General features: G+C 56.0%; 6 protein-coding genes across 6 annotated transcripts; 3 read left to right on the top strand and 3 right to left on the bottom strand.

The window, feature by feature from the left end:
• Positions 1-670: 670 nt before the first annotated feature.
• Positions 671-1,807, top strand: W97_05963 (uncharacterized protein; the record flags this gene model as incomplete). Its single annotated transcript, XM_007783844.1, has 2 exons — positions 671-788; positions 852-1,807. 2 exons carry the CDS (start codon positions 671-673, stop codon positions 1,805-1,807), a joined length of 1,074 nt encoding a protein of 357 aa, XP_007782034.1.
• Positions 1,808-2,255: 448 nt separating this feature from the next.
• W97_05962 (uncharacterized protein) lies at positions 2,256-4,850 on the bottom strand (the record flags this gene model as incomplete). Its single annotated transcript, XM_007783843.1, has 2 exons — positions 2,256-3,244; positions 3,341-4,850. The coding sequence occupies 2 exons, from the start codon at positions 4,848-4,850 to the stop codon at positions 2,256-2,258; spliced, it is 2,499 nt and encodes an 832-aa protein (XP_007782033.1).
• Positions 4,851-5,510: 660 nt separating this feature from the next.
• Positions 5,511-9,629, bottom strand: W97_05961 (uncharacterized protein; the record flags this gene model as incomplete). Its single annotated transcript, XM_007783842.1, has 10 exons — positions 5,511-5,658; positions 5,737-5,848; positions 6,011-6,177; positions 6,237-6,309; positions 6,360-7,227; positions 7,278-7,745; positions 7,793-8,511; positions 8,565-8,783; positions 8,829-9,144; positions 9,198-9,629. 10 exons carry the CDS (start codon positions 9,627-9,629, stop codon positions 5,511-5,513), a joined length of 3,522 nt encoding a protein of 1,173 aa, XP_007782032.1.
• A 2,800-nt stretch (positions 9,630-12,429) lies between these two features.
• On the top strand, positions 12,430-16,202 carry W97_05960 (uncharacterized protein; the record flags this gene model as incomplete). Its single annotated transcript, XM_007783841.1, has 3 exons — positions 12,430-14,850; positions 14,909-16,009; positions 16,080-16,202. The coding sequence occupies 3 exons, from the start codon at positions 12,430-12,432 to the stop codon at positions 16,200-16,202; spliced, it is 3,645 nt and encodes a 1,214-aa protein (XP_007782031.1).
• A 1,397-nt stretch (positions 16,203-17,599) lies between these two features.
• Positions 17,600-20,176, top strand: W97_05959 (uncharacterized protein; the record flags this gene model as incomplete). Its single annotated transcript, XM_007783840.1, has 2 exons — positions 17,600-18,145; positions 18,278-20,176. 2 exons carry the CDS (start codon positions 17,600-17,602, stop codon positions 20,174-20,176), a joined length of 2,445 nt encoding a protein of 814 aa, XP_007782030.1.
• A 1,160-nt stretch (positions 20,177-21,336) lies between these two features.
• Positions 21,337-22,757, bottom strand: W97_05958 (ornithine decarboxylase; the record flags this gene model as incomplete). The annotated part of the gene is made up of 2 exons (XM_007783839.1): positions 21,337-22,406; positions 22,472-22,757. 2 exons carry the CDS (start codon positions 22,755-22,757, stop codon positions 21,337-21,339), a joined length of 1,356 nt encoding a protein of 451 aa, XP_007782029.1.
• Between the last annotated feature and the right edge of the window lie 19 nt (positions 22,758-22,776).

Below are 22,776 nucleotides of genomic sequence, written 5' to 3'. Positions count from 1 at the left end.
CAAGCGGCACTTTGGCCGCAGAGACCGGGAACGACTTGGAGCGGGAGTTCATGAGCGTTTCGAGGTGCCAGAGGTACTAGCACGGTCATCGGATAGTATGTTCAAATCGCATGTCGCTGTCCAATTCTGTCAATTGGCCCATATAGCCTCGTCCCCTGTAAAGCCGCATTATGCCTTCCTGGTGATCCATTCTACTTCACCACCACAACCCTCGCTTATCAACCTCTTCCGACCTATCATATCTAGCAGTTGCTAAGCACTTCATCAAGGGGGCGGACGACTCTAATTCCAACCCTTTCATTAATAAGAAGATTTCCGACCATCTACGTGAAGCTGCGCAGAGTCCAGCAATATCTAACCGCCCGTCACCTACAACGAATATTGACCTGCTATCATTCCTTCAACGTCCTCAAAATACCGGCCAACCTTCGGTAGCGAGCTCCGACACTCTGCAGCGTGAGGTTGCCAACTGCGTCTACCAGCGGAGATACAGCGAACATTTATATGTGTCTCAAAAGAGCCGAAGTCACCGCTCGGCGAATGTTTCCGGAAACACAACCCCAGATCTTGGCACCGACGACCCGCGGTTCCGCTTCTCCGCGTCAGCTCAAAACATCCAACACCCGATAATTCAAGATGTCGTCTTTTCAGTCATTTCCGCACAACCATCATGTCTCCCGAACACCGCCTGAAAGAAGACTACCCATGGACCCAGTCCCCCCTCATAGCCAGCGCGCCAATGCGCCTCATAGCGCTCGCTCCGCTGGCGGTTGAAGTTTCCAAAGCCGGTAACTTTCCCTCTTTCCCCAGTTCAGCGTCTACGGCTCCAAGCTGACTGCAGACGGCGGCAGGCGGCCTCGGCTTCATCGGCGCCGGCAACGATGTCTCCATGCTCGAACCCGAGCTCCAAAAAGCCCAGCAGCTCTTCGCCGCCGCCGAGCACCCTCTCCCAGCCACGCTCCCCGTCGGCATTGGGGTTTTGAACTGGGGCGCCGACCTCGACGCCACCCTCGCCCTCCTCCGCACATACCGCCCCGCGGCCTTCTGGCTCTTCGCGCCGCGCAAGCTCTCGGACCTGCGGGCCTGGACGCAGGGCGCGCGCGACGCGACGGCCGGCGCGACCAAGGTCTGGATCCAGGTCGGCAGCGTCGTCGATGCGGTGCAGGTGGTGCGGGAGTGCGGGCCGGACGTGCTGGTGGTGCAGGGCGTGGATGCGGGCGGGCATGGGCTGGAGCGCGGGGCTGGGATTGTCAGTTTGGTGCCCGAGGTGCATGACGCGCTGGTGGCGGCGCTGGGGCCAGAGGGAGAAGCAGCGGAAGGGAAGATGCCCGTGCTGGTTGCCGCGGGCGGGATCAGTGAGGGGAGAGGCGTGGCTGCTGCGCTGGCGCTCGGGGCTGCGGGTGTGGTGATGGGAACGCGGTATTTGGCGTCGCCGGAAGCGGAGATCTCGGGGGGGTACAGAGATGAGGTTGTTAGGGCTAGTGATGGGGGGCAGACGACTGTGCGGAGCGGTGTGTATGACAAGCTGCGCGGGACCGTGGATTGGCCGCCTGGGTATGGCGGACGCGGAGTGATTAATCGGAGTTATCAAGATGCGATTGGGGGGATGGATCACGAGGAGAATGTTAGACTGTATAATGAAGCGATGAAGAGCGGAGATAAGGGATGGGGTGTTGAGGGCAGGATGACGACTTATGCTGGCACGGGGGTGGGGTTGATTAAGGGCGTGAAGAGTGCGAAAGAGATTACGGAGGAGGTGAGGGAGGATGCGAGGAGCGTCCTGAAGAGCTTAAGGGAGAAGTTGTAGAGTCACAAGATCTGACTGCGAAGCCTTAACCTCGTGCTACATTCTTCTGCACGAACTCGCAGCTCACGATAGCTTCCGAGAAACCCAGTGCAACACGAAACATAGATTCATCGAACCTGGAAGATTTTGGTCTGACAATTGTCATTCATCTCTGTACAAGCTATGTACATCAGCCTCTATAGTCATGAGCCCGTTCGTCATACACATATGTGCAATGAGTACGCCGTTAAGGAAACGCCAACCAAGCAAGTGCCGGGCGCGCTGCCAGCAATGCGAATGCCCAAACGCGCCTCCAAAACTCCCTAAAGCGCCCAAATAAACGTCGTGCGTTGTGAAATGCCGTGATGACGCCACGAATGAGCACCTTCCAGGTGTTCCAAGCATAAGAATGGCTCGTGGCTTCGCAATCCGTCATCTTCTCATTCCCTCAGCTCCTAACTCTTCTGCCTCATCGCCTTGTCCCTTCACCCTCAACCTCAACCTTCCCCGCGCTCCTCATCCCCGCCATAAACTCATCCGCAGTACCCACATCCCGCGTCCCCCTCAGCACCCGCAGCACCTCCTCTTTAGACCCATACAACCTCCCCTCCAGCACACTCAACATCCCCACCACCGCCCGCACAAGTGCCCTATCGCCTTCAAAAACATAGACATCCCAGACCCGACTGGCGATCTCGACGCCCAGCTCGGCACAAAACAGCCCGCTGAGCAGCGGATCCAGCCACTCGCGCATCTGGAGGCCGATCCCTCCTCTCTCCCCTTCCCGCCGTCCTTCCTCGCCGAAAAGATGGCGGGATAGGCGGGGCAGTTTGTATCGCACCATCCCGGCCAGCAAGTCGTAAACCCTTGCTTGCGCGCCCTCGTCTCCGCCGAGAAAGGCAGCTGGCACAGCCCGATTGAGCAGGTTCGCTAGCGCGACGAAGGATGGTGCGCCCGCGGGGAGGTTGAGGAGCAGGAGCGCCGCGACGAGGTGCGTGCCATGTACGTAGCCGATGTCGGGGTTGTACATCGCATACGCCTTCAGCAGCTCAAGCAGCGGTTGATGCAGCGGACCAGTCGGTTGGAAGATATTGAGCGCCGGAAAGGTCGTGCCAACGTCCCTATCGATGTCCGCAAACCACTTGCGTTCGCGGCGGGCGTTGCGTTCCTCCTCCTCCTCCCTCGGGCCGGCTAGCTGTTCCCCCACCGCACGTGCGCGGCCCAAAGCAGCGGTATAAGAGTCTGCCGTGACGCCGAGTTCGTTCCCGATGGCACGGCTCCAGACGACCCCTCGGCTGCGCGGCGCGATGCCTCGCCACCACAGCTCGCGTGTGCGGGGCTCGTGCAGCACGGCGGCCCAGTTGGGCAGGACGTGCTGGTCCCAGATGCGGGAGAGGGCTGTGGCTGTGTCGTCGTGGGCGGCCTTGGCCTCAGCTATCTTCGCTTTGTGGCGTTTCTCTGTGTGGGGGTAGAGGTCAGTTGCTTGGTTGAGGGTAGGCTAGGCGGGCTGAGGTTGGGGACGAGTGTAAAGGTGAGGGCGAGGGCGAGGGTTACCGGCTTCGAGGGAGTGGGCCATCATGCGCTGGTACTCCTTCAGGTGCTTGGCCTCTTCTTTGGGGTCTTTGGGCGGGAGCCAGGAGGGCCGGGTGCGTGTGAGGACGGCGGCTTTTTCTTTGCTGATGGGGAGGGGGTCGATCATTATGTTGCCTTTTTGTAAAGGGGGGAGCTCGACTAGGGAGGATGTGCTCCGGAGCTTGTCGTGGGATTGGCGGGCTGTTGGAACCCCATTCTGGATCCTCTCTTCGTGCTGGTGCTCGGTTTGCTCGGCGTATGCCTCTAGGGCCTCGGTTAGGCTCCGGGCTTCTGGCGAGAGGTCATAAACAGCAGCTGTCCAGGACTTGGTACGCGGCCTGTACGGATGATAACCGTCAGTGACGGCGCCCTCTGAAGCACTGACCGGTAGCGGAGGTCGTGTGGGGAAGTGAGACGGTCCGGATGATGATCTTGCGTTGATAGGAAGCACGCCAGGCATTGATTGGTGGTGCTTGACCGGCCCTTGACCTCTCTCTCGACTAGATGACACCCGTGGAGTCTGTAGGGCAGGGGTAGGAGGTGTTGATCGTTCGTGCGGTGGCCGTGGTGACACTGGGACGTTCCACATAATGGCATCTTCTGGCACTTCTTCATCCGAGTCGTGGTATTCGTCCTCCAGCTCCTTTACAGTCTTCCGTCCAGGTTGCCACGACTGTCTGCGCCCTAGGGGCATCCCTGTAGGGGAGCTTCCGCTACATGAGTTCGATCGCAACGAGCATGGCGATGGCGGGAGTTTGTGTTGAGAGGGTCCCGAGGGGGAATTGGACCTCGATCGAGGGGCCGGCGCGCTCCGCATTCCCTGAGCAGGCCTTGACGGGCTTGCAGAGCCCCGCCGCATCGTTCGGTTGGGCGGGTCGAGACATGCCTGCTGCCTCACTGCGCCATTGACTTGCGTCCTTAGGCTCGGGTACCGCGGCTTCGAGTTCGTAAGGTCTCTGAAAGAAGACAGGCCTTGTCCGCTGCTCCGGCTGCTGCTGGTCGATGTAATGGATGTGCGTGCGAGAGGCCGCTTCGGCGAAGACTGGCTCGGTAGTATGCGGAGCTCATCTAAGGATATATCTTCGAAGTCCGGCACACCATTGAATCCAGCAACGTCATCGAGGCTAGAGGAATGGAACGAAGACGATTTGGAGGATTTGGAGTTGGTGAGGTCTGGCGGAGAATCAGGAGCGGTGTCGAGCATTGTGTCGATCCGGGGCAGGGCTGTCGTGTTTATAAGAGGCCGCACACGGGGTCCTCGCGCTCGAGGCGGAGTCTGAGGGGGAGTAATCGGCGTCTCGATGTGTGCGGTTGTGGTTAGAAGGAAGTGTTTACCACAGGCTTTGTCCGTGGGATTGTTCACAAAGAACTCCTCGTAGTGGACATGGTGATCCGGATCGCAAACATCGTGCAGCTGGCCTTCGGTAATATCAATGGAGTAAATATGAGGCTTGTCGAAAAGAACTGCGGTTTCTGCTGAGTTCGAGGTCATCATCTCGACCCGGCCGTTTAATTGACGGTTCAGGGGCGCGATGGCTTCGGCTGGCTGATCCTGGCGCGACGATTGGCTGTCCGCCAAGCGCGAACGGGGATGCGATTGAACAATGCTACGAGTTCGCTCTGAATGACGATAATTCATGAACATTCAGAGAGGATGATTGAGGTGTCTACGGGGATATGAAGTCAATCTGCTGCAGGGCCGCGTTATCATGATCACGGCGGGACATGATGCATTAAAAGCTGCAGGTTGGCGACAGGCTGGTTGTACCAAAATGGCTGGTTGCGCTGCAGCTTGGCTGTTGCGTTGCAGGTTTTGGCTGCTTGATGGCTGGAAACGGCACACCAGTTGCAGACACGGCGCAGGTCACAGCACCAGCAAGTTCAACGCCGTGCCGAATCACGCCGTGTCACACGCACAAGCACAATTGGCCAAAAGGCGGGAAGGGGAGGAGGTGAGATGCTGCAGCGCATCTGTTTACCTTATCGAAGTATGAAATCCTGCGGCGGCGGTATCTTCGGCACCCCGCAGCAGAGCACTCCAGCCTCCTAAAGTACTGATACGTACTCGCGAGTTACAGTTGGCTCCGTTCACGAGGACCAGACACGATCACGAATGGTTTGTTGCGAGCCCTCTGCCTTTAAAGTCACAAACTCAGCCCCCAACCACCCCGTCCAACAGCCCCCTCTCCACCCTCGACGTCGGCCAAGCCTCCACCAGCCCACTATCCAGCCAAGCCAACAGTGCCGCAAACCTGGTCTGCCGTCTCTGAAACACGTCCTGAAATGCCTTGCAGGCGAGCCTAGCGCCGTCCCATGTCAGAGGAAACTCGGCCGTGTGTGCCGGATGCAAGCCACGAGAACGCCCATGCGGAACTCACCATTTGGTTTGGCGCTTGCCGACCGTGCATTCGTAGCCGGGCCATCCCTTCTTGCTGGCCGTGCGCCGCTTCATCATTGCCAGGGCGAGCCCCACGAGCTCGGCGACCGTTTCTGTGGGAGGTGTCAGTGGTTCTGCACTAGCCACAGCTAACATGGATGGCTTGGATGGCGCGACTGTATGGCGCATTGGCCTTCGTTTCGTCTGATCTAAATCATTCGCGCAGTGTGCAAGGGTTGCGGAGGCGTGTTAGTTCCAACAGCAGCATGACTTACTGATAAGGAGTCCTGGTGGTGGTTGTCTGTTTGGCGGGAGGCTCTTGAGATACCCGTAGCACCTGACCGCTGATTCGTGGAAGGTGTGGTACAGGTTTGTTAGGACGGTTGGCAGAGCGTTGAATGCGGTGTCGAAGAACATCTTGTGCATCCGTATCTTGAGGGCGCTGTTTGCGGTCGTCAAGTCAGCTTCATTGGTTAGTTAAGAGTATGAGAACAATCATACTTGAGCGCTTTCCTGTGGAAAGTTTGGCCAGGCACTGCTGTGACGTCGACTGTGAGAGCATCGCATATATCTGCTACCGGTTAGTACTTTGCACCTGCGCCTCGGGTCATGGGATGGACGCACTGCTCGTCGTCTTGCGATCCGGCACCCGAGATACATCGAGGGTTGCTGTGTCGATAGAGATACCGCAGTATGGAAACGTTGCTGCTGCTGGATGTTTCATGACTTTGACGTCCTGTATCTCGACATCAAAGTTGACCAAGGCCTTCTGCTTTTTCACCGAGACACCGTACTCAGGTACGCCTTCATACATCACCTGCACGAACCGTTCCGCATCGGCTCTGTGCAGAGTGATCAAGAGGAAGTCGTCGATGAGGCGCAACAGAAGACAGTCCGCTTTGCGCAGAAAGCCCAGGCATTGGTCTTCAAGCTGTGCGTAGAAGAAATTGCACAGCAGAGTAGACACCACTGAACCTTGGGGAACGCCTTGCTTCTGCCTGTAGAACTTCTTCCCGATTTTGACAATGTTGCGCTCCATGTGCTCTCTCAGCAGGCCGAGGACGTCTTCCTTATGCTGAACTGACTGTAGTACGGAGTCGACGAAGACGGTGCCCCTCTTACCGCTGGCAAATTCCTGACGCATCAATTGCTCGAACGGCAAGAGGTTGCCTGCGGCGCGTCCGTGGGCGACAAATTTGATCAACGGTCGTGCTGATATGGAAGCACCAGCTTGATCATAATGAGTCTGCGGAGGTCTGACCTCAGCATGGCGGCTGATGCGGTAATCATTTGTGGACAGAAGATTCTGCAACAGTTGAACAAGCCGTTGTTGCGGGATGGTATCGAAGCATGATTGCACATCCAGTTTAGCGAAGTAGAGAGGCGCGTCTGCAAGACCGCGCGCCTGCAGCGAACCTCGGAAAGCTCGCAGTTTAGGGAAGATGTCTCCTATGGAGAAGAGCGACGAGCCGAGTCTGGCCGGTTGAGTGGACTAACAAATGCGTAAGCCATGATTGTGCCTATTCAGACGTTTGGCCTTACCTTCTCGTAGTTGAGTACGTTGAACGTTGGAGCCATCACAGAATTTATACTCCTTCTAAGGATCACGTTGCCACCTCGCCGCACCTGCACCCTTCGCCTTAGGTTCGTGATTGGGCGCATACCGGTAGCTTTGGGTAGCAATCGGATGTGGCTATAGCCGAGAGACCTCTTAGCGAGGAGTTTCTGCGCATTGTCCGTCTTCATCTCCTCAAACATTGCCGGCTTCAAGATCGTCAGAGAAGGCTCGGCCAGGGTTCGCCACACGTCGTGCCTAAAGTAGAACAGACGGTTCTTGTGGACGTTGGATTCGGTAACGTGGAAGTTTGATCTGATCAGCGGGATGAGGAAGGAGTCAAACAGGTAGTACACAAACTCCATCAATAGTTCGCGTCGCTTCAAGAAGTCAGACTGAGACATTTTCGACGTAGCGTTCACCTTCGGGGGCTGCAGCCAGGTGATGTCCGCGATCTGCACATCATCAGTAACATTGACGCGAGTAGATCCGGATAATTGACCTTTAGATCTTGCATGACTTCATGCAGAGTCAGGCTTTCAAACTTTCTAAGAGCAATGAACTGGTCGACGTGGCGCATGAAGACGTGCATGTTCCAGGAGCGGGTCGCACCTTCACCCCAAAAGTCCTTGGGCACCACTTTGCATAGCACAGCTCTGCAGAATGCTGAGACGTCGGATACGGGACACGCCAAGTCCGTGAAACAGATCTCGTGAGCGGACGCTAGATTTGATGGGTTTTCCTCCATCACTTTTGCTGACGCCGAGGTATTGACATAAATTGACTTTGCAGCGGCCGCCGGCAGTGTCTGGGACGGAGTCAGAAAACAAAACAGGGTAGTCATATCGTTGATAGGGGCCGGATTGAACAGGCTCACCTTGACAGGGCAGTAGTGGCGAAGGAGCTCAGTGTACGAGCATGCCTGGTGAAGAGCTCTGAACTTGCCAACAAGCTCTAACGGCTGACCTCGCAGTCGTTTTGGTATGTTCGTCTTGAACGAGTCAACGTCCTCACGAGCACCGCTTTTGACGTATTGCTCATGGCGAACCCGAGCGATCTCCCGCTCGCGCAGCGTGTAGTCCTTGAATGGCTGCGCTGTATCACGGTAATCGACTTTTGATGTGAAAACATTGTGGAGGCCGAATTGTCTAGGGAAGATGTAGTTCATGATGTGTATAGTATGTTCACGGTCCCCACGATCAGGATACCGGTTCAGGACATCTAGTCTAGCGTGTTAAGTGCAGTACATCGTTTACTTGTTTTTAAGTGCTTACGGATGTGCCGCATGCCAAATCGCACACTGCCTTTTGCGTTGAGAGCCGCTCTTGCGTAAAGCATCCGGTTCCTCACGAATTTGATAGCAGTGGGTCGGTTGATCCCTGGAGCTGGCGCTCTGTTACCTTGACGCGGAGCTTGCTTCCCCAATTGCGGAGGCTCTTTTCTGCTGCCACTTTTCACCGCTTGTCGTGGCTTCATCTCGCATAGTGGCGGGCCTAGGGGTTGTAAGCCAAGTCCGTCAACACTAAGCCCCTACTTACCACTGAGCTGCCACAGATTACCCGCCTTTTCTTCCAAAGGCAGGAATATGCCGCAGTGGAAGAGAAGATCTATCATGATGCGATCTCCGCCTCGCCCTAAAAGAGGAAGCAGACAGCACCAGGTCGGAGATTTGACCTGGTCAACATGATTGTTCGGTTGATGAGCCACGATACCCGGAATGCCGGGTGCAGCATTCAGTCGCAGGCCGTTCTGTCCCTCCGCGAGCGCGCGCTGAAAGCCATGGCACAGCAGATGTGGCGGTCTTTGAATACTGCTGTGTCTCCTAAACAGAAGCCATATCACAAACTCGACGACCTGGAATGATTAGTATCTAAGCTCGAATATAGTAACGAAAGTACAGATGGTACCTCCGAGTACACCAATGAGCTCGGCGAGACATTGCTACCGAGAGTCGACTGCGGTAACTGTTGAGTGAAGACTTCGATTGCCTTCTCCCGAAAATCTTGACCGACGTCGCGCTCTTCAGGGACACCGACAATAGTGGAGTCAAGTAATTTGGCAAGACTTTTATTACCATTCTCGACCGGTTGCCTACCATGTTCTACGCCTTCTTCCAGTCCTGCAACGGCTATTCTCTTTCGCCGCTTCCTGGAGGATGGAGGCAACTCGGACAGTAGATACTGACGCAGCGTGACCACTCTACGATAAAAGCGGGCGAGGACAGGGAATTCGGTACCAGTGTCATCTTTAACGGTGGCAGAATCATTCACGCCTCGGATGCCGTCAGTCTTGGCCCGTTTGGACGGTGCGGTTTCCGTCGTCTTGCGCTTTCTTTTCATTGTGTTGCTGGCTCCATCGCAGGTGCTCAAGTCGGCGCGTCGCGAAATAATCGCGAGTCATTTCCACCCCAGGCGAGGCCGCGGCAGTCGCAGGGGCATCACAGACCAAGGGAGCCAGACGTTCCACCACGATTGATGTCAATTGAGGGTTGTCATTGACTGATGGCCGGCTGGGATGATGCAGCCAGTCGCGAGCTCTCCGCTCTGATCCTGCAAGCCCACTGTGGAAAGGAAGCAGAAGTACGGAGTAAGGGGGCGTGGTGATGAAGGAGATGATTAGAGTTTCATGTGCGGATGGTCTCCCGTCGCCTGCGTTTCCTCATGCGAGTAGGATCGCCTCACAGCTGTCGGTCTGTTCATCAGTCGTGGCCAGTGCAACGAATGCCTGCCCAAGTGAACAATAGTCAACCAGTTACTCCGTAAGTGCTTGCGACATAGCGAGCCAATTCTACTTGGTGGTAGCGAGCACCCGGAAACCACGTCTGGTGCGGCGCTTGGTTAGTGCAAGCCGAAATCCCATCCACGACGGCAATCTTGGTGTGCAACCGCTCCGCTCTCACACCTAAGCCCTAAACCTCTACTCTACCTCACCCAACTCTCACACGTCCCGTAACTGTCTGCTGCCTGACCGAGCTCGTTCTTCGCCGCCGGACACGTCGTCTTGCCTCACTCAGGAGACGTCCACCTCGGCCAGCGCCTTGTCGAGCCTCACAGCCGCACCCGCCAAACCCCCACGCCCTGATTGGTCTATGCCTTGCCCAGCATCAAACCACCCCCGTCCCCAGGTGTGAGTTGTACACAGCTATCCTTGTCGGCCTCATTCGCTCGCGCCGACAACACCACCAGCTCGCCTGAACAGCTCCTCCCATTTACACCGTCTGATTGGCGACCCTCCTTGGATCTGCCTGAGCCACGCTGCGATACGGCCCTCCCGCACTCTCGAAACCGCCTTCGGGCCCCATACCGCACACCGGCGTGAGGGCGATGTTTCCAGGTGCAAAGCATGCAAAGCGGTCAACTCCCATCCGACCCTGAAGCTTTGCGTCCGCCTTGGAACGATGCGCAAGCGACGGCGGGTTTTAGCGAAGATCAAAGCAGAACGGCAACCCCGGATGACTTCTATCGACTCCACCTCTCGCCGTCAGGAACGTTGGAACACTGCCCACAGCCTCCCGCCGCACCGCCCGAAGGTGTCACCGACTTGATGGCGGCAACAACGCGCCGGCAGCCTGTACCCACTATTGGGGTGAACCCAGCCCACTCTTCCGCACCGTCATCGCGCGCCTCCTACCGCTCAAATTTCCGCTCAGTCTCGACTCCAGCATCGACTCAGCCGACCGCATTAGAAAAGCGGACACTCAAACCAACACTCGCAAGCTCGGGGAGGGTAAAGGCACTGGCGAACAAGTTCGACCAACCTACAACGACAGCTCCGGCAGTCAATGGCAAGGCTCGGAGGTCGCGAACGCCGTCCGCGCCTAGGCTAGCCGGTCCCGGGGCACACACTACACATTCTCTAGATCCTCTGAAGGAACAAGAGTTCGGTCCACAGAGGTACAAGAAGCGCGACTCTTACGCCATAAGCACTGCTTCGTCGGCATCGAGTGCGCGGCGAACTTCCACCGATCGTGAAAGCGTAGCTTCTCAAGACCCGGCAGCCGATAGTTCATCGAGCTTCAGATCAGATCGGAGCCATCAGTCACAAGGCCTCGCGCGGCCGCTTCTGTTTGGCGAGATTGACCAGACAGATGCTTTTTCGAGTCCAGGGCATGGGATACATGGGGCTGGTCATCGAAGGAGGTTGTCGGAGAGCAGCGCGCTCCGGACTGTCGCATCTTTCGGGCATGGTCGAATCGACAACCTTCAGGTGACTCCAAGAGCGATACACGACATGCCACCCCCCGACCGGACCTCTTCCGCCACCGGCCACCGAAGATACAACAGTGATATTCCAGGCTCACCGTCCACTACGGGCCCTGCTCCATCTATCGATTCGCTTATGAGTCCGATCCTCCTCCCTGTATCATTCAACGCTCGCTCCGGATCAAGTCCGAATGGCCAAGGCCCAAGGTCGCCAGTATCTAGGATACCGGTTCCTTCTCGGAGGTCAAGCGCTACCTCCGACTCTTCTTATTCCATATCCAACCCACACATCAACTCAGCAGTGAGCAGTCCGATGTATCCCGCGACTTCCCCTACAAGAGATAGACGAAGGCCCCGTGCAGCCGCGCACACGGGGAAGGAAAACATGCCGAGCAAACCACCTTCGACGCCGCCGCCCAGCAAACCAGCACGAAGATACGAGCCAAGCCCCAACAAAACACCAACAAATAATCGGCGCTTGGAGGCTCGCATTAGAACGACTCTGCCGAAGACTTCTCCGCCTCTCCGAAGTGCCCGCGCAAGGCAACAGATTTCAAGGCCAGCAGGAGGAGAAGCATCAGCCGATTTGAAGGAGCTGTCCGGTCTTAGTTTCTCTCTAGACTTGCATGGAGAATATGCTCAGGATGAGGACAACACCAGTCTAGCACTTCCGTCGAACCCGCTGCGACCAGAGCAAGAAAAAGATCATATCCCGTTCAGAGACGCGAGTGGAGGAACACAGAGGCCTGACGCAGAGTTTGCTTACACCCATGCCGGACCGTTTCATGTGCCTGCATCTGGTGAAGCTAACGATGGCATCGGAGGATCTCAATCACCTCGCCTCTTTCTCGAAACAAATGATCTCCCACGACCGAGCGAGGAAGAGCCTGTCACCGGCGCAACTGAGTTCGAGGGTGACGAATCGCCGATTCTTGGAATGCCTGGCGGCTTCCCCGTGCAAGTACCGCTTGTGACGGTGGAGGCGGACGAGGACAATGGCGCGGAAACTGGAGCATCAGGCTCCTTCCTTCATGACAGCAATGAAAATGTCATGTTCGAGCGGCAGTCTGGAGCGGAGCAAGATTCGATACTAAATCACGTCAGGATGATGCGCACTAGTTCATCCAGCTCGGCTCGCACATCACCCACCCAGTTCACTGAAGACGCTATGTCGGAGAAAGATGATTCGGAGTCAATACAGATAATGCTTGGCGCCACCCCTACGATCACCGAGCCTCGCCAGGAGTGGGGTACGAAAGATCGCACAAAGGCGGAGACCGAGATGAGTGTTAACCGAAGACTCGCGCGTGCTTTCGATACTTCTGACCCACGAATATCGTACCTCGAGCAGGCAGATGATGTTTACGCTCAGGACGACCAGACACCCGATGGGACGCCGGCATTATCCGGAAAGGAACGCTTCACCCTAGACGGCAAAGCATACAGCATGGTCAACCAGATTCTAGAACAATATTACACCTCTAGCTACGTCACACCAGAGATGGCATTTGGGTTCCAACAGCAAATCCAGGCCATGTCACCAGAGCTGGCGCGGCATGGAAACTGGGAGTCGAAGCAGGCGACTCAAGTGTATCTGGAGCAGCTCCTGAGGGCTGCAACCGGCCCAGTGGGAAGCTTTGAAACACCTCAAACCCCTCCAGTGGCGGATGTCTCCCACCTTGACCCTACCGGCGTGCGTGCGTTGAACGCATCGCCCGACGACGGGTATACCGGGACAGCAATCATCTTTGGCCAGTCGCGGAAATACGGCCAAGCGAGCGATCACCAAACTCCGGAATTGGAGTACCCACCAACACCACCTCCTAAGGATCGGAGCTACACATCTGGTGCGACAGGTTCGCACGATGAGGCAGCTGAGTCCACCCCGCGCACATGGGCTGATAGCCGGTCTCGACTGTCAGAAGTTTCGGACAACGGAACTCGGTTTGGTCTTGCAATTCAGGTCGCGTCGACGGAACCCTCCCCAACTTTGCCGCCATTCCCAAGCCATTCACCACCGCCTCCACCACCCACTGCAATCGATGGGTTGCTGTCCCCAAATAAGCCGATACGGTCCCCACTATCCCCAAGTGTCTATGGCCAACTTCCACCATCAAGCCTCTTCCCACCAGCGGTCCCTCCAGTCCCAGCGGTTCGTACGAGTGATGAGTACGATGGGGAACGTAGCCAGCCGGGGTCCGCTAATGCGCGCCGCTCCCAATCCATAACGCCGTTGTCTCAAGAGCCATCGCAGATGTCTGACGCGGAAAATGACGATCAAAAGCGCTTGAAGGAACGGAGGCATCTGGTTAAGGAGCTGCTAGATACCGAGTTCAGTCACGCGCAAGACATGAGGATCGTCGAAGACATTTACAAGGGCACCTCGACTTCGATAGACACCATCACTGATGATGACCGGAGAGTCCTGTTCAGCAACTCCAAGGAGATTGCAGACTTTTCCGAGAAGTTCATCTCAACACTGAAGCCAGCTGCTGCAAGCATCTATACGATGACGAAGACCGCTAAATGGAGCGTCAAACGTGGCAGTGTATCCACCTCGCACAGCGCAACAACCGATCAGTCCTCTTCCAGCTTCCCAGATCAGCTAGATGACGCGCAGGACAGGAAGACGTTGATTGGTGAGGCCTTCTTGCAGAACCTCACGGCAATGGAAAAGTGCTACGGCACGTACATTAAGAGCCATGAGGCGGCGAATCAACGCCTTGTCGCACTGCAGCAAAGACCCAAGGTCCCGGTCTGGCTCGCAGAGTGTCGTGCTTACGCGAACGATCTCACTACAACGTGGGATCTGGACTCGCTCCTAGTAAAGCCCACGCAGAGGTTGATGAAATATCCTTTGATATTAACGGACTTGCTCAAGTGCACGCCAAAGGATCATCCCGATTACAAGAATCTAGAAACGGCATTGCGGGAACTTCGAAGCATCTGCAATCGTATCAACGAAACGAAGAAACGAGCGGAGCTCATCGATCAGGTCGTCAACCGGAAGCGGAACCAGTCTGACGCTCGCCTACCATCTGGCCTCGCCAAAGTCATCGGACGTCGAACTGAACGATTGAAGCAGCAGGTTGGGCTGACTGAGTCCGTCGATGATCAAGACTACGACGCAATAGCGCAAAAGTTCGGCGGTCATTTCTTCCAATTGCAGATTGTGATGCGGGACGTTGAGAAGTACATGGAGGACGTACAGCAATACGTCGATCGATGCAACAGTCTTATCCTTGCAATTGAAGGTTTCATTGACGTCAGACCGGGTACCTCCCCCGAGCTTGAAAGCAAGTGGCGGAGGTATTCGATGGCTGTTCGGGAGATTACTACAATCGCGCTCCCGGAGCATGTAAGTTACACACCCAGACACACACTAGATATATTGGAGACCCGCTGACACCAAGCAGAAAGCCGCTCTGACCAGCAAAGTGATCAATCCTATCTTGACGCTTTGGAAGGTTCACGACAACCCTCAGAGGATGATGCAGAAGCGGAAGAAGCGCATAGTCGATTACGCTCGGTTCAAGGGCATGATCGATCGCGGTGAAAAGCCAGACAAGAAGACACAGGAAGCAGCAGATCAGTTTCAGGCTCTGAATGAAACTTTGAAACTAGAGCTGCCGAAACTGTACGCACTGACGAAGAAGTTGATCGAGGCCTGCCTTGATCAATTCATCGATGTCCAGAAGCAGTGGCAAGACATCTGGAGGAGAAAGGTTAACGTGCTCGACGAAACGATACCGGACCGACCCGCCAGCAACATGTTCTCTCAAGACATGTCGGAGGTTGTAGCGAGATATTTCAGCGACTTCAGGCCCGTTGAGCAACTCGTGGAATCTTTTGTGATCTGCGATGCAAATCAGGTCAAAGAACTGTGCAAGATGTCGTCACCATCAGCATCAATCTTCGCCGACAGCCTGTCCACCAAGCGGCCTTCCACCTTCGCAAGCTCGAAGCGCACGCAATCTATTAACAGCGAGCAGTCTGCTATTATGGCTTCACCTGACTTTGTCCAGCGATTCAGCGGCAACTTCCCGATATTACCACCCATGGATACCATGACGCCCTTTGGTGAGGCCCAACCCTCTCCTATGGGGAGGATGCGCGCGGGCTCCGCCTTATCTAGCCGTGGACCTTCAACGCCTCGTTCACTCTCCGCTGCCGGCCCGTCATATTTCCCCGCTAGGCCTTCCACTGCAACTGGTCGGATCACGGAGCCTCTACCTTCGCCATCCTTTCCTCGTCTCAGCCTCGACACGCCTGAATCCCGTCCGGCTTCTAATCCAGCCCACATTTCAAACACACAGGGCGGGTACAACCGAGGATCTTCGATCTTCTCGTCGGCAATGCCGATGTCGGATTCCCCTACCACCACTAGGGCCGGTTCCCCAAGTGTGGACAACGGTGAACCAAGAGTCCTGTTCTTGGCAGCTAGTCTCTTCGAGTTCAACATCGCCCACGATCGCACGGAGGGTGGTTACCCTTATCTTCGCTACGTGCCTGGCGAGGTCAGCCAATTTTCAATATACTTAACCTAACATTCTACATACATAAGTTCCAATTCTAACGTGCAAGCAGATCTTCGACGTCATAGGCCAGAAGGGTGAGCTTTGGCTTGCCCGAAACCAAGATGACGCACTCAAAAAAGTGGGCTGGATCTGGGAAAAGCATTTTGCCCGGTTTCCGGTAGACGAGCCCTGATTCTACCATCCTCCCCCCTACGACGCCACCATAATCCCTAGTTCGACCATCTCTTCCATCCCTCAGAACAACGAGTCCCTTTTGTCACCACCGCCGACGATGTCTACGTTCCAGCATTCCCGAGTCACCGGAGTTTAGAGGACGTCTCCGGGACGAGCTTTCCTCAGCGGCTTCATCGCATATGTCGGCTAGCATGGCGTTTGTTTCTCCCTGTCACAAAATCTCCGTAAGCCAGGTTCTCTGAAAATGTTTGATATGCGCTTACGCAGCGGGCTTTGACCTTTATGTTTACCTCCCACGATGGGTGTTCGTGGACGTCTCTGCATCTACTTTTGTTCCATTTACCAGTCTCTCTGTATATCTGTTGGTCGAGATATGGCGCTCGGACGAGGGCGAATCGGGATTTGGGATGTGGCGGCATTTGGTTTGTAGTATATCTCATCCTGAAGCCCCTTGGTATGGGTGTGCGAATCGAAGTGCCTTCAGTTCAGCATAGCGTTGTTCTTGCGTTGCGCTCAACGACCTAGTGCGTTGAAACTTGCTCACCACAAAATCCCTTGTCAAACTGCAGCGGCAGCTTGTCTAGCAGCATATAAACAATTTCTTAAATCACCAGCGTAGAAGGTCATCATCATCGTCATCAATCCGAAGAGTAGCATTTCAACTAAGTAAGCTTCCCACCCCAACGCGCTTAATTCGCCCCGAGACTGACTACATGCACAACGTGCGAGCTGCTCCCGCCACTTCACACATTCTTCATGCAACCGTCTCTCTTCCGGATGATCTCTTGCATGACACCTCAAGCCGATGCCTCCCCTTCACCATGCACATGCTAGCACGCCTAGCGTGACTAGCTGCATCCTTGCTGGCTACAAGTTGGCCATGGTCAACCTGGGTCGAGTCTCTATCTGAACAACCTTCTCTTCCTTCGCTTTTGATTGGAACTAAAACCCATCTACCACGTGGATGAGCCTTCATGACCCTGACTGTTTGTGGTCACGCTTTAGCTGACTAGGATAGCTCCGTAATCCAAGTTTCGTGCACTCCTCCAGGGACTCCACTCCATCCTCTTGTTGCCTTTCGAGGGATCTTCTTCTGACCGTTTCCGCTTAATCTTCACTCTTCTGCAAGCACTCTACAATTTTGGACCTCCCCTGGTCTTACTTCTCTGCGTCGGCATCAAACAATACGTCGGAACAAGGTCGAGCTTCCGTCCGCTGACGAAGGAAGAAAACCCGCTTCGAAGCACATGCATCGCTTCACTGCTTAAGCAATACACCGAAGCCGCGCCACTTTCCTTCATACAACCGGTCCGTCCGTAACTCATCTTGATCCGGGTCGTCCTTCCGAGGCCGACCACAGCCATCTCAACAATGAGTTGGCAAACATTGCGCAATATGCTACCAAGCAATCCTTTCAACGGCACGTCAAGCAATGAGCTTCAATGCGTCCAGCCGAAGTCCGCTCCGCATCCACCACAAGACTTGATCACGCAGCTCTACCAACGCATCGCCGTCCTCGAAGCCGAGCTTGCCCACGCAAAAGATGCGCGAAGCGAAGCGCATAGAGCGAGCAACTACCTGCTTGACAACCTCGCTTCACTGCGCAACCCCGCTGCTCAGGAGATCGCTGGGCTGAAAGAGAGCTTGAACGCAGCACAGGAACAGAACTTCAAACTGAGCCTGAAGCTCGTAAGCAGGAAGGAGCAGTGGCGACGTAAGACGCTGCGGACTGAGCTCCTGCTCGGTGATTCGAGTCCGCGGCGGGTACGTGAAGGTACTTCGGCGCTTGCAGCTCCAACGTCGAAAGGGGAACTCGGAAACCTGCTGGATGTTGAGGACGGCTCGCAGACGCTTTGTCCGACACCGCCACTGTCTCTTTGTCACACCACTCCAATCAGCAAGCAGACTGTACAGTCGAATGATCAAGAGCCGGTTGCCGAGGTAAGTCACATCGAACAATGTGGTGCACAGCTTCTCTGATCCCACCCCTCGGAAACTCTCCATGATGATTCTCGGAGTGGGCTGCGAGGCCGATCAGCTACGCTTTGACTGAGTACTGACATTTACAACTAGCCGCAAGTTCCTCGTGTCACCCGATCTACTACAGCAACTAGATCTTACCCCTCCTACACCCAGCTATTCGATAAGCCCCAGTCTTCTGAACCAAACGCTCCAGCGAAGACCACCGAGAGCGTCGGTTTAGGAATCGAAGTCAAGGCCGCAAAAGACAAGGCGTTAGGTAATAGTAGCGGCACCTGTCTAGAAATCACTACCGCGGATAACCTTGATCGCTTCAACCCGGGCTCTGCGCAAGACGGTTCGGTGCGTAAGGAAGCTCCGCAGCCCAAGTTGGCCTTTGACCAAGCAGCCCAAGGAAACTTTGCGCTGCAAGGCTCGAGGTGGGCTCCGCCGCCAGGGCCGCGCTCAAGCTTCCGCGGGCCCGGCTTCCAAGTCTCGCCGACAAAACTTCAGGGCGTCCCTAGCTACGACACCTCCTTCTCCTCGACCGCATCTTTCAGAAGCTCCCTCAACGGCCGAGACGAACAAGGATCCCGTACCGGACAGGAACAGGACGGCTCAGATCCCGAGCGTTCGAAGATGGAGGATCCCCTCCTCCCCGCCTTCTTCAAGCACGGCATATCCTACACCCCCATCCCAGAAGAAAAGAACACCCGCCGCACCGTCATAATCGACAACCTCCCCGTCGGCATCACGCTCTCCGAAGTGCTGGACCATGTCCACGGCGGGGCTCTCTTCTCCGCGGACCTGCTCGACACGTCCGCCATCAGCGCCTCCATGACTGTCATGCTCGTCTTCGTCTACCAAAACTGCGCTCGGGACTTCGCGGCCTCTGCTAAAGCCAACCCGCTCGTCTTCTCGGAGCGTACGGTGAATGTCACGCATCTGAGCTCACATACCTGGCCGGTTCCGGTCTGGCTCCAGCGCCCGATTTTCGTGAACGAGTATACGCGCTGCATCATTGTGCGCGACGCCCCGGGACATGTCACGCCGTTTATCTTGGAGGCGAAGTTGAGGCTGCATCAGGAGATTGAGGCGCATTGGGTGCAGAGCGTGCAGAGGCTTCCGGATCGGAGCATGCAGGTGGTCTTTGAGAATATCAGGGCGGCTGCGAGGGCCTTTGTGTTCTTGACGTGCCATGCGATGTTCAGGACCTGCCGTATCAGCTTTGCGAAGGATCCGTGCGATCGGGCTGCTGAGGTGGCGGACGAGAAGAAAAAGCAGGGAGAGGGGGAAGCTGCGGGTGCTGAAGCGGTGGAGACGGCGCAGTCAGAGCATCGGTCTGCAACGGATGTTGAAGAGGGAGAGATCCTGGAATCGGAAGAAGACCCTGTTCCTGGCGCCAGCCAGGATGCTGAGGATGGGGATGCGAAGGCGGACGAGTCTGCCAACGCCACCACTGATGTAGACGGCAGTCACAGCAACCAGTCCACATCACGCTCGAAGCCGCCAACTCCTGCCACCACCCCGGTACCACACGAGCCCGCCGTCCCCGAGACCGAGAACTCCGCCACCAAAAGCACAACTCCGCCGCCGGCGCCGAAACCCGACCCCTTCGCTGCCCTCCATAACCCCGCCCTTCTCGCCCGCCCACGCGGCCGCCTCCTTGCGCAGCAGTTCCATGCTAGCACCCATCCGGCTTCGTCTACACACCACCCATCGCCGCCCTCGCCGCCGATAACGCCCCTCCTGCCCTCATCTCAACCCCCAGCACAGGCCCTGAATGGCAACGAGCACCCAGCCCGCTTCGCGCAGTCCCCAACGCCTCCCCGCTCCGAGAAAGGAACCGGCAGCCCGAAACAGGTGACGATGCAGCGGCTCGCAAACGAGATGGAGGAGATGAATCTCAGAGAAGCTTATGGAGAGGTTGATGACGATAGACCGGATGGTGAGGCTGGGAGTGTTGGGAGAGGCAGGAGGACGGTCGAGGAGGTGGTGGGGGATTACTGCTGAGATTCACTGGGCCGTGGCATTGAGGGAGCGGCACTCGGCTGGTGATACCCTTCCGGCCATCATTTGCTAGCGGCTCGGAGTAGGGCTTTGGGCTTTCGCCATCTCTTTGCTGCTTGGACGATCGCCTATGCCGAGATGCTACAGGCGTGCAGCCGAATGCGGCGAATGGTGGACCAATGGGCTGACGGGCTGACGTGTGAGGTCGCGGGCGTACTAGGGTGTATGGCATGGCTGGCATGCACATCCATACTTCCCATCATTATTTCCCTTGGTCTTCTACAGCTTCCGGTTCAGATTCATCTGCGCTTGGCGGTTGTATCTGCGGTTCTGGCGTTGCTTCTTAGGACCAAAAGTGGTTTTTCTTCTCCATCCACAGGCAAAATGAGGTCTTTCAATTTCAGGCGCTATCTTTCTCCCGGTAGTTACTGGCTCAATGAAACTCCGTCTGAAGCCTTGCTACCTAGCCGGCCCCAGGCGCCCTGATCTTCTTGCGCCATTCACACGTCTTATTTCAGGATTCTAATCACCGCAGTGCTAGTCCAGCCCTCTCTGCGTATTCTAGTTCCTGCATATGCAGCCTGGGAAAGCCCGCTCACGCGTACAAAACACCGCTTCAGAGAACACGAGCATAAGAAGCCAAAACCGAAGGCCCTCTGGTACACTCCTCCAGACTGCCTACTGGAAGGAACAGCGACAATCCTGTGTAAGGGGAACACTGATGCTGCTCCATCAACATGCCGACGTACCGATGTCTGTAGATAGGGAGTTATGCTGTCCACCCTTTTGAAAATTTGTCAGATGCTTTAGCGGAGTGATCAAGAGAAAATCTAACCCAATACTCAGAGTATTGAATGCCTCGAATATTGAACAGCCAGATATCAGTCGAACGGGTTTTCAACATGCTGACATGTCTGAAAGCCGATCAAAGGCCTACCTCCCATCATCTTCAATCTCGGGGCGCAATGGAAGAAAGCCTCAACAAAACCCAGATTAATTCTACGCTTTCAGAGGAACCATCAAGCAAACAGTCGCCAGCGGTCTATACAATGCAGGAATGCAATCAGTGACGTAAAGCCATCAAAAGCCAAACTTCCTCCACCTCAAACTCGAGAAACTGCTGAACACACCGCTCCAACAAACCCCCCCTTTTCTTTTTTCTTTCACAACCCCAAAAGCGCACTAGCCCCCGCCTCAGACGAGACATAAACCGTCTCATGGCAATCCGTAAAGCCATTGAACCTCGTAGCCGAGCACTTAGTATACGCGCCCATCTCCTCAAAGTACAGCCAATCGCCGACATCCAGCGTCTCCGGCAGGGTGCAGCTAGCCGAGATGCAATCAATACCATCGCACGTCGGGCCCCAGATGGAGTACTCGGTCGGCAGCTTGCCTCCCGACTCCAGCTCATAGCTATCCTCGTGCTCGCCGAAGAGGATGCGGTCGCCAGCTTTCAAGATGCGGGGCACGGGGTGCTGGTGATCGAACATGATGCTGCTGAAGTTGCCGTAGACGCCGTCGTTGAGGTAGAGCATGTAGCTGGTGGTGCCGAGCTCCGGGTCGTGCACGGTGCGGCGGGCGATGACGTTGCAGGCGATGGTGAAGGCGTTGGCGACGTAGTACCGTCCCGGCTCGCCGATGATGCGGATGTGCGGCGGGAAATGGACGTCTAGAGCGTCGGACAACACGGCGGCCATGGCGTCGAAGGTCTCGCTGACGAAGCCGCCGCCCACGTCGAGCGTGTGCAGCTGGAAGCCGAGCGCTTCGGCTTGGTCGAACACGACGCGGGCGTCTTGGACGGCTTTGAGGAAGGCCGCGGGGTCGGAGGCGCCGCTGCCGACGTGGAAGGCGACCCCGACGACGTTGAGCTCGAGCTTCTTGGCCAGCTCGAGAAGATCCTGGGTAGAATCCAAGGAGGCGCCGAATTTGAGACTCAGGCGGCACAGGCTTGCCGAGTCGTCGGTCAGGATGCGTAGGAAGAGCTCGGCGCCCGGGAAGAGCTGCTTGATCTTGTACAACTCATCCGCGTTGTCGAACGTCATCTGCTTGACGCCTTGCTGAGCGGCATAGCGGACATAAGATTTGGTCTTGCAGGGCTGGGCGTAGATGATCCGCGACGGGTCAACTCCCATCTTGATCACCTGCTCGATCTCGGCTTTGGAGGCGCAGTCGAAACCGGTGCCCAGCTCGGCGAGCAGGCGAAGTACTTGAGGATCGGGGTTGCATTTGACAGCTACCACAATGTTAGCTGTTGCTCGCTAAGAGAGATACACAGCTTGTCGGCTCATATAGGCATACCATAGTGGGGCTTGACTCGCTTGAGATTCATCTTCCAGCGCAGGTGCTGGCGGTAGACCTCGCCCATATCGGCCACGAAGAACGCATCCTCCTCTCCCACACCGCAGGTCTCCGAATCAATATTCTCAACACGCTTTTTCAGCGCAGCGCCAATCAGCTGCTTTGAGTCTTGGTAGACATGGTCGCCGGGATTCTTGACAGCCAGACTATAATCCGACTGTTCGAGATTCTCTAGAAACAGCTTGTTCGTGTATTCGGTGATGGTGGCGATCGCAGAAGGTGCCATACCCAGGCAGAAAGTTCTC

The sequence above is a fragment of the Coniosporium apollinis genome, assembly GCF_000281105.1.
Source record: "Coniosporium apollinis CBS 100218 chromosome Unknown supercont1.29, whole genome shotgun sequence".
NCBI lineage: Eukaryota > Fungi > Ascomycota > Dothideomycetes > Coniosporium > Coniosporium apollinis.
The sequence above is the reverse complement of the archived record's forward strand: the minus strand, read 5'-3'. Positions and strand labels throughout refer to the sequence as shown.